The sequence below is a fragment of the Equus quagga genome, chromosome 10 (genome assembly GCF_021613505.1).
Source record: "Equus quagga isolate Etosha38 chromosome 10, UCLA_HA_Equagga_1.0, whole genome shotgun sequence".
Taxonomy (NCBI): domain Eukaryota; kingdom Metazoa; phylum Chordata; class Mammalia; order Perissodactyla; family Equidae; genus Equus; species Equus quagga.
Window position 1 is genome coordinate 83,362,489 of NC_060276.1, and position 10,136 is coordinate 83,372,624.

The window sequence follows — 10,136 nt, forward strand, 5'->3', positions numbered from 1 at the left end:
TGGGACGCAGACTTATCCTGGCCTCCCCCATCAGCCTCCTGCAAGGCCCAGCAGCCCCCACTTCCTAGAGACACACCCAACTCCCTTTCAACATCCCACCCAGCTCTCCAACCCATTTTGGGGGGGACCCCCTCCTCCTGTTACCTTAGTCTTTTTCAATCCTCTGGGTTCTCTGGGGCTGTGCCCAACTTCCTTCCAGTTGAGCCCCAGCCCCGCGGGATTCCCCAGCCTTTCCTCCCGCCGGAACTCTTGAGAGGGCACACCAGGCTTTCTCAGCCCCCCTAGGTACCCCTCGCCCCGAGAGACCTCTCAGCCTCTGAAAAATAACCCAGCCCCATATCTACCCCTTTAGATACCCCACTCCCTTTTCCAGCCCCACTAGGGGGCCCCACCTCTCCTTCCTTCCCCAGAACTCCTGTAGAGTGTAGACCCCCCCCCCCCCCCCAGGCTATTCTTGGCAGCTCTAGGCACTCCCAAGACACCTTTCAGCCTCTTTACAACCTCCTGGCTCTATAGCCACCCCTTACATGCACCGACCCCTTTCCTAGATCCACCAGGGCGCTCCAACCCCCTTATCTTTTCCCCAGAAGTCTTGAGGGCGTAGACAACCCTCTTCACCTTTTTCAGACCCTCTCGAACCCCCTCCAGACACTCAGCCTCTTTCAAACACCTCTGGTCCCATTTCTCCCCTCTGAATGCCCCAATCCTCTCTCCAGCCCCGCTAAGGGGTCCAGTTCCTTCTTCCTTCCCTCAGAACTCTTGAGAGTGTGGACAACTCCCCAGTGTTTCTTGCCTGCCCCTCAGACACCCCCAGACATCTCTCAGGCACATGCTGACCCTTCTAGAATCATCTCAGTGGCTCTAAACACTCCCTCAGATCCTTCTTGGCCCCTCTAGAAGCCCGTTTTCAGTTCCTAAAGACATCCCGCAAGTCCTTCCCAGACCCTCTAAATGCCCCGAAAGCCCCTGCCTGTCTCTCTAGTTCCTCCTCCTGGTTCATCTTGGCCTCTCTAGACATCCCCAGTTTCCTTGTGCGAGTGGCCCAGGGCCTCTCCAAGCTCCCACCATCCTGGAGACAGCCACATTTTCCTAACGGCCAGCCTCCCAAGTCTCCGCGGGCCTGGGGCTCGGCACGATGGCGGCAGGTGTGGCCACGTGGCTGCCTTTCGCGCGTGCTGCCGCGGTGGGCTGGCTGCCCCTGGCCCAGCAGCCCCTGCCCCCGGCGCCGGGGGTGAAGGCATCTCGAGGGGATGAGGTTCTGGTGGTGAACGTGAGCGGACGACGCTTCGAGACATGGAAGAACACGCTGGACCGCTACCCGGACACCTTATTGGGCAGTTCGGAGAAGGAGTTCTTCTATGACGCCGACTCGGGCGAGTACTTCTTCGATCGCGACCCGGACATGTTCCGGCACGTCCTGAACTTCTACCGCACGGGCAGGCTGCACTGCCCGCGGCAGGAGTGCATCCAGGCCTTCGACGAAGAGCTGGCCTTCTACGGCCTGGTGCCGGAGCTCGTGGGCGACTGCTGCCTTGAAGAGTACCGGGACCGCAAGAAGGAGAACGCCGAGCGCCTGGCGGAGGACGAGGAGGCCGAGCAGGCGGGCGATGGCCCGACCCTGCCGGCCGGCAGCTCCCTGCGCCAGCGGCTCTGGCGGGCCTTCGAGAACCCACACACGAGCACCGCGGCCCTCGTTTTCTACTATGTGACCGGCTTTTTCATAGCCGTGTCGGTCATCGCCAACGTGGTCGAGACCATCCCGTGCCGCGGCCCCACGCGGCGGCCCCCGCGGGAGCAGCCGTGCGGCGACCGCTTTCCCCTGGCCTTCTTCTGCATGGACACGGCCTGTGTGCTCATCTTCACGGGCGAGTACCTCCTGCGGCTCTTCGCCGCCCCCAGCCGCTGCCGCTTCCTGCGGAGTGTAATGAGCCTCATCGACGTGGTGGCCATCCTGCCCTACTACATCGGGCTTTTCGTGCCCAAGAACGAGGATGTCTCGGGCGCCTTTGTCACCCTGCGTGTGTTCCGGGTGTTCCGCATCTTCAAGTTCTCCAGGCACTCACAGGGCTTGCGGATTCTGGGCTACACACTCAAGAGCTGTGCCTCGGAGCTGGGCTTTCTCCTCTTTTCCCTTACCATGGCCATCATCATCTTCGCCACTGTCATGTTTTATGCCGAGAAGGGCACAAACAAGACCAACTTTACTAGCATCCCTGCGGCCTTCTGGTATACCATTGTCACCATGACCACACTTGGGTGAGTGCAGACTCTGTGTTGGGAGCTGCCCCATCAGTCAGTTACACTCACCTTTCTGTAAAATTAAGGTTAGAGAAATGATCTCTTTCTATTTGAGCTTCAGTTTGCTCATCTGTAAAAACTGAGGGAGTTGGACTAATCTCCAAATCCCTCCCAGCTCTGACAATTCCTTGATTTTCCAGGACAAGAGACTTAGGTTCAAGGATTGTCTTAGCTGCACTCTTTCTGTTGACCTTGTATTCTCTAGGCCTGCTTTCTCCTCTGTAAAATGAGAAATGACAATCCCCTCACCAGGTTGAGGGAATTCAATGATATCATGGTTGTGCAAGTTCTCTGAATGTTTCTAGTGCAAGATAAATACGGTACTAGCTTTCTATCACCCCTTTTTCCATCTTGAGGACCCCATTTTTCCCAACCCTCTAGAATCATCTGTTGTGTGAGGCACTACCTCTGTGGCTTCGTGATTCCTTGATGTTCCCCAGAACAAGATCTTTTCAGCATTATTTTTTTATTGCCAATCCTTGAGAGGGACCGGTTGGGATAATAGCATCAAATGGAATCACCAAACTCAGGTTATTGTTAAAGACATTGTCTAGGGCAGATATTGTAATCCTTTTCTAAACTTCCATCATTGGGATTAGGGATACAGTTGCTGCTCAGTATCTGCTGAATGGATGAATTGGGGTTGCTCAGTACCTTAATACAGAGACACAAAAATTGATGAGGTTTCTAAGGGTAGAAATGAATTCTGGTTGGAGATTCAGGGTTGGATCGACAAACAAATACTAAGCCCTGAGAATGAGTTGGAACTGGGTATTTTGTTACTTTGTACCCCCTTCAGTCCTCACAACAGCCCTAGGAGAGTGAGTGGCTGCCCGTGTCTCATAGTTGAGGACACCGTCTGAGATGACACATCACAGAACCAGAAGTGGCCAAGTTGGAGAGACTTTTAATTGAGTCAAAATAAAGAAATCAGGAAGAACCACCCTGTGGGGGAGGGGGACACAGCCTGAGCGAAGGCTGAAAACTGCAGAGGCTGCGTTTCCATGGAGGGGTCTGATTGGTCCTATGGTTAGAACAAAAGTATGCTCTGTGATCTTGAGCAAGTCAGTTATGAACCTCCCTGAGCTTCGGTTTCCCCCTCTGTGAAACAAGTTGGAAAGGTTGGCTCTGCTCTATCTCCATGGGACGGGGAGTGGCATGGAGAAAGGGAAGGGGGAGTTTCAAGGCTCCTCCCTATTTTTTCATGTGAGGACAGTTTCAAGGCTTCCCCTGGGGGAATAAGAAGGGGTCCTACCTAGAGAAGGTAAGACAGATGCATGCAAACCCAACAGAGCACTGCTCTCAGGACTCAGAGCCCCTCAGCTGGCCTGTGGTGGTGGGACTCCCCCTACCAGGAGGTTATATTTACTGCCTGTGACTTCCTCCTTCTCCCTATGCTTGGTATTAATAGACTTCCAGCTGACTCAGATGCCCAGTGTGCAGCTCAGATGGGGGCAGCAGATGGTAGGGGTGAGGGCCCGTTTCCCATTTGACCCCCACTAGTGGCCAGAGAGGTCATTCCTCACATTTTGCAGAGCAAGAAACGGAGGCTCAAAGAGTTTGAGTGCCTGACCAGGTTCGCAGAGTGAGCTGGGTTGGATGGGATGGAGTGGGGGACTGAGAGGTGGGTACTTTTCTTGACCTTGGCCTACCTGCCCCCCACCCCAGCTACGGAGACATGGTGCCTAGCACCATCGCTGGCAAGATTTTCGGGTCCATCTGCTCACTCAGTGGCGTCTTGGTCATTGCTCTGCCTGTGCCAGTCATTGTGTCCAACTTTAGCCGCATCTACCACCAGAACCAGCGTGCTGACAAGCGCCGAGCACAGCAGGTAACAGCACCTTCCACCTGAGTCCCTCCTATTCCCCACAGCCCAGGCCAGTCTACTACGCTTGGGTTTCCTTTATCTCCTCCTCTCTCTGTAGAAGGTGCGCTTGGCAAGAATCCGGTTGGCAAAGAGTGGTACCACCAATGCCTTCCTGCAGTACAAGCAGAACGGGGGCCTTGAGGTGAGTAGGGGCCCGGATTGGGTTGGGGGTGAGCGTTGATGGGAGGAGGAAGGTGCTGACCTCGTCCCTCTGCTCCATCCACTCCAGGACAGTGGCAGTGGGGAGGAACAGGCACTGTGCGTCAGGAACCGTTCTGCTTTTGAGCAGCAACATCACCACTTGCTTCATTGTCTAGAGAAGACGACGGTGAGGCCTAATGAGAGGTGACATGGCAGAATGAAGGGGGTCCCTCTGCTGCCAAGGCAGCTCCCTCCATGGGATGGGAGGCTCACCACTAATTGCAGAAACCACACAGGGCTTCCTGGAAGAGCCCCAATAGAGCTGAGCCTTGAAGGGTGGACAAGGGAAGGGAAGAGAGAGCAACTTCCAGAAAGGAAGAAAGAGCCTAAGCAAAAGCCTAGGGGTAGAGTCAGCTCCTGTGTGGTGCCTTGTGACCCTCTCTCCCTTCTGCCCACAGTGCCACGAGTTCACAGACGAGCTAACCTTCAGTGAGACTCTGGGTGCTGTCTCGCTGGGTGGCCGCACCAGCCGCAGCACCTCTGTGTCCTCCCAGCCAGTGGGGCCTGGCAGCCTGCTGTCCTCTTGCTGCCCCCGCAGGGCCAAGCGCCGTGCCATCCGCCTTGCCAACTCCACTGCCTCGGTCAGCCGTGGGAGCATGCAAGAGCTGGACACACTAGCAGGGCTACGGAGGAGCCCTGCCCCTCAGAGGTAAGGACCCCCCACCTGCTGGCTACCCCTGGGGAAGCTCAGAGCTTGGACCAGGGGATACGAGATTTCATGATTCCAGGTCTAGCAAGTCAAGCTTGAACCCAAACTCCAAGCTAGGAGCTTGGGCTTATCTTGCCTGGAAACCCTAGTTCTTCATTTGTTCTTTCAACATTTATTGAGCATCTACTATGTGCCAGGCACAGTTTAAGGCATTTTGCAGTTCACTATAGGAGTTTAGTCACTTTAGGCAGTGAATAGAACAGACAGAAATCCCTGACCTTCTGGAACTTAAATTCTAGTGGGATGAGACAGTTAATAAACAAATACTGTACACAGATGATATAGTATGTTAAGTGCCAAGGAGAAAAATAAATCAGGGATGGGGGATAGAGAGTGTAGAACAGGGTGTGATGCAGTTTTAATAGTGTGCTCAGGGAAAGCTTTGCTGAGGTGATGTCTGAGCCAAGACCTGAAGGAGGTGAGGGAGTGAGCCATGTAGATATCTACAAGAGCTTTCCAGGCAGAGCAAACAGCCTATGCAAAGGCCCTGAGGCAGGAGTGGGTCTGCATGTTAAGAGACACAGCCGGGAAGCTACTGTGAGTAGAGGAGTGACTGAGGGGGAGAGTGGTAGGAGGTAAAGTCAGAAAGGAACAGGGACCAAATTTTGTATATCTTACTATCAACTATTGTGAGGGTTTTGGCATTGTAAAGAGTAACCATAATAGATAACATTTTTGTGTGTGTGCTCATTATGTTCCAGGCACTATTCTGAGCACTTTGTATCATTTATTATCTCATTTAATCTCTCCAGCTACCCTATGAGGTAGGAAACACTGTGATTCCCATGTTACAGATGAGAGAAAAGAGAATTTGAGAGTGGTTACAGTGGGAGCAGGATTCGACCCCAGGACTATCTGACTCCAGAGCCCTCACTCTGTACCACCATAATGGAGGGGTCAGGGAAAGCATTTAGCACAGTGCCAGGGACTCAGTAGGTGCTCAATAAATGTCATGATTGCCGTGGCAAGTATTAGGATGACTTTTTAAGAAACTTCCATTTTCCCACCCTTATCTACAGCCGCTCAAGCCTCAATGCCAAGCCCCATGACAGCCTTGACCTGAACTGCGAAAGCCGGGACTTCGTGGCTGCCATCATCAGTATCCCTACCCCTCCTGCCAACACCCCGGATGAGAGCCAACCTTCCTCCCCTGGCGGCAGCGGCAGGGCCAGCAGCACCCTCAGGAACTCCAGCCTGGGTACCCCTTGCCTCCTCCCCGAGACCGTCAAGATCTCTTCCCTGTGAGGGGCAGGCCTGGCCATCCAGAGGGCCCTCTTGATTCTTGGGGACTCCTTTCCAAAGCCATATTTTGGAGAGGCAGAGAGGGGCAGGCCTAGGGACCCCTTCTGCCCCCCACTGAGAACTATGCAATGGAGTTTCGTGGAATGGCCTACCTGGTGGGGAAGTAGCCAGGGAATGGGAAACTGCCCCCATCCCAGACAGTTTTCCTGGTGGGGGCCAAAGCGCTGGGCTTCCTCAGGCCCCTGGCCTCCTTGCCTCAGCACAATGGGACTGGCCCCTCTCCTCCAGCTGGCCTCCTGCATGCTCCTCCCCTCGGGCCCTTGGGGTCCCACCTGACATCTGAGCTCTGGCCTAAGAAGGAGAGGTGAGACTTCCTCTTCTCTCTGGCTGGGCTATGGAGGTTTGGAGGTTCAGAGGAGAGAACCCTCATGTCTGATCTGGCCTCTAGGAGAGGTCCCCACCCTCCACCAGGCCCAATAACTCTCAAATTCTGAAGCTTGGAATGCAACCACAGGCTTCATGGGCTGTGCCTCAGCAGTGACCTGCCACCCCCAGACCTTGGCTCAGGGTTCAGGCTGCCTCTCCCAACACACACAGATAGCACAAACATCACCTCCCTTCCCTGGCTGCTGGAAATGGGTTCCCGCAAGCCCGTCCTCTGCTGGGCCCCCAGCCAACTCTAGCAATAGCAGTTGCTGCCGTAACATTATGCAAAGCCTCTGCCCAGTTTGCTGCAGCATTTACATCTGCCCTAATCAGAGGGGCACCTCTAACTCCTCCTCCTCTCTTCTCTGGTTTGCTTCCTTCCTGGGTTGGGCTGGAGTCTGGACTGGCTGAGATAAGACCCGGCAGCCAGCAAGAGCAGGGCTGTGTTTGGAGATCGTGGGCTGATTCCATGTTCTCGGGCAGGAGTCCAGCATCAGGGCTGGGGCCCGGGTTGTTCCTGAACTCTGGGAGTTTTAGGAGGCAGGAGGAACTTATTGATCTCCTCCTCCTCCCCCACAATGCCTTTTCACATATTCCTCTCTCTTCTCCCTCTTGGGTCACCTTCCAGAACTCTGTGTCTGCTCTCAGGCTGAAATCTGGCATCATCTCAGGTTCCCTGTTCCCAGCGCTGTCCCTGTGGAGTTGGAGGCTGACAAAGATGTAGTTTCCATCAGTCAATAAAACTGAGAGGAGAGATGAGGATGAGCACCTCCTGGCTCTGTGGGTTTGGGGGCTGGGTTGGACTAGGGGGTTAAAAATACTCTGATTTCAATTCCTTTCAACTAGTAGAAGCGCTAGTGTGGGTAAAGGTATGGGAGGTGGATGGTTGGTGACGTGTTCTAGAAGATGGGGATCTAGGAGAAATGAAAGGGTGGTTTGAAGAGTTGAATCTACAGCCAGCAAGGCAGGCTAGGAGGTCCAGAGGCATGCTCCTTGAACATCATCTGCTCCAGCTCCCTCACTCACAGACGGGGAAACTGAGACCCAGAGCAGCACACGCTTCATTAGAGTAGACTTAAACCCAGGCTTCCTAACAGCAAACAGCTCTGAACTGAACCCTGATGAAAAGCATCTCAGTTTGGCAAAATGCCCTTCCTTGTGGATGTCTCCTACATTCTCTCTTCTGGGCTACTGGGTACACTAGGCTAGTGTGTGACTGAGCTCTGTGGAGGACTGAGAAGACAGACCTTGGATTCAGGTCGACCTGGGTTCCAATCCCTGGGTGAGAAAATCACTTCTCTTGCCTCAGGTTGCTAATCTGTGAAATAATCATTCATTTATTTACCAAGTATTTATTAACTGCATATCATGTGCTAGCCCAAGGGATACAAAGATGGGCAAAGAAGACATCATCTCTCATCCACAGAGGTGAGCAGGGAAGGCAGACAATTAAGCAGTTATAATATAGTACAGTAGAACTAAGGTGGATGGATTATAGAAGCATGTAGATGGCAGGAGAACCTAACCTGGCCGACACACGAAGAATGAGTTGGAGTTAGCCAGGCAAAAGACAAGGATGAAAATGTTTCAGGCAGAAGGAATAGTATGTGCAATGAATGACCTGGCGGTTAGAGAGCAAGCTCAGGGCCTTCGGGGGAACTGAAATTAGTTCAGTACAGCTGGGGAGGAGAGTGTGGCTGTGATGAGGGTGAGGATGTAGAGGTAGGCCAGATTAGAAAAGGCATTTGAAGCTATGATACAGATTTGGGACTTCATCCTAAGAATGATGGGGACCTCTGAAGGCTTAGGAACGGGAATGTCCTTCTTAGGTTTGTTTCAGAAGGATCATTCTGGCTGTGGAGAGTGGATTATAGAGAAACGGTCCCAGAGGGAAGAAGAGCAGTGAGGAGGCTTTTGCAGAAGTCCAGTTGGAAGGTGATTGCGGCTTGGACCAGGTAGTGGCAGTGAGTTGGAGAGTCAAGAGATTTGAGAAAGAGAATTGGCAGGATTTGGGACTGACAGGTATGCAAGAGTTGAGAAAGAGGGAGCAGTCAAGGTTGACTTCCAGGTTTCTAGCTTGGGCAAAGGCTGGACGGGGGGTGCTATTCACTGTCAAAGGGAACATCAAAGCTGTTAGTGCACAGTGCCAGGTACATAGTAAGTACTTGGTGAAGGTTAGCTACAATTCTTATCGTAAGTTCAGGTTTAGATATGTAGTGCTAGCCAAATATCCAGTAGGGAGGGGGGGATGTATGGGTCAAGTGAGATTGTCATGAGAAGATTCCATGTGATAATGTGCATGGGCATTTGGCACAGTGCCCTGAACACGACAGGCCCAGTAAACGTCAGTCTTCTCCTCTCACTGTCTCATGAGCAGAAAACACCACACAGTAGCCTGTTTATTACTGACATCCTTCAGGGAAGAATTTCAACTAGGGTTGGCATCTGAAGGGAGAAGTTTAGGTGGCACTCAGAAAGGCTTTCTGATGGTCTCTCTGTCAACCTGTTGTATGGCTTCACTCCTAAGACTGGCAGCAAGTCCTCACCTCTCACGACACCTTCTTGGTTCATGAGTTCATCGAACCCCCTAACTACTCCCTGAGATAGTCTGGGTAGGCATTATCAACCCCGTTTTACACATAGAGAAACCCAAATTTGAGACACAACGACTTGCTCGAGGTCATACAGTCGGTAATGGTCCATCGGCGCCTGAAACTGAGGTCCTCCAGACTCCCAAGCCTGAGATCCTTTCTGCTGCACTGTCATGCAGACTGATTTATTGAGCACTTACTACGTGCTAGGTACAGCACCAAGCCCTTTACAAGCATTAATCTCTGATCTTAAAAATGGAATTATCATTGCCATTTTACAGAGAAGTAGAATTTGAGGATGGAGGGTGTTAAATGACTCGCCAAAGATCACTCAGGAGGGTGACAGCTAGGATTAGCCTGTTGCTCTCCAGCCGCTCAGTAGCAGGGATTTTACCAACCTCATTACGAGACGCTGGCTGGTGACAGAGCTGGTTCATAAACCTTTTTGCTCGATCCAGGTAAACTCAGCTTCAGCAAAAGGGCTGTGCCGCGCCTGCGCACTAGCGACAGGGGCGGGGAGGTCAACCCGAGGGCGAGAATGCGGTGGTGCCAAAGTAGGCGTGTCTACTTCCCCAACACCCGCTGTCTCCACGGTGCACGTCTGTCCCAAGGTTGGCCTTCCGACTTGAGTGACGGCATCTCTTAGCCAATCATCGCAGAACTCAGCCTGTTGCCAGGGTGAAGCGGCGCCCTCCTCCCCGTCAGATGTGGATTTGCAGGCGGGTGGGACCGGAAGTGACGCTTCAGGGGATTGCTGTGCTCTGGGAGTGTTGACATTTTCGTCAGTCCGACTGACTGCGGC

The 10,136-nt window shown here is 53.1% G+C and overlaps 1 protein-coding gene across 1 annotated transcript; it reads left to right on the top strand.

The window, feature by feature from the left end:
• Positions 1–1,135: 1,135 nt before the first annotated feature.
• KCND1 (potassium voltage-gated channel subfamily D member 1) lies at positions 1,136–6,320 on the top strand. The gene is made up of 6 exons (XM_046672510.1): positions 1,136–2,256; positions 3,967–4,129; positions 4,224–4,307; positions 4,395–4,493; positions 4,765–5,015; positions 6,095–6,320. Exons 1-6 carry the CDS (start codon positions 1,136–1,138, stop codon positions 6,318–6,320), a joined length of 1,944 nt encoding a protein of 647 aa, XP_046528466.1.
• Positions 6,321–10,136: the final 3,816 nt, after the last annotated feature.

Coding starts and splice junctions, on each gene's coding strand:
- KCND1 (XM_046672510.1), top strand. CDS start 1,136: ATGGCGGCAGGTGTGGCCACGTGGCTGCCTTTCGCGCGTGCTGCCGCG. Junction 4,494..4,764: donor ATTGTCTAGAGAAGACGACG/GTGAGGCCTAAT, acceptor TTCTGCCCACAG/TGCCACGAGTTCACAGACGA. Junction 5,016..6,094: donor AGGAGCCCTGCCCCTCAGAG/GTAAGGACCCCC, acceptor CCTTATCTACAG/CCGCTCAAGCCTCAATGCCA.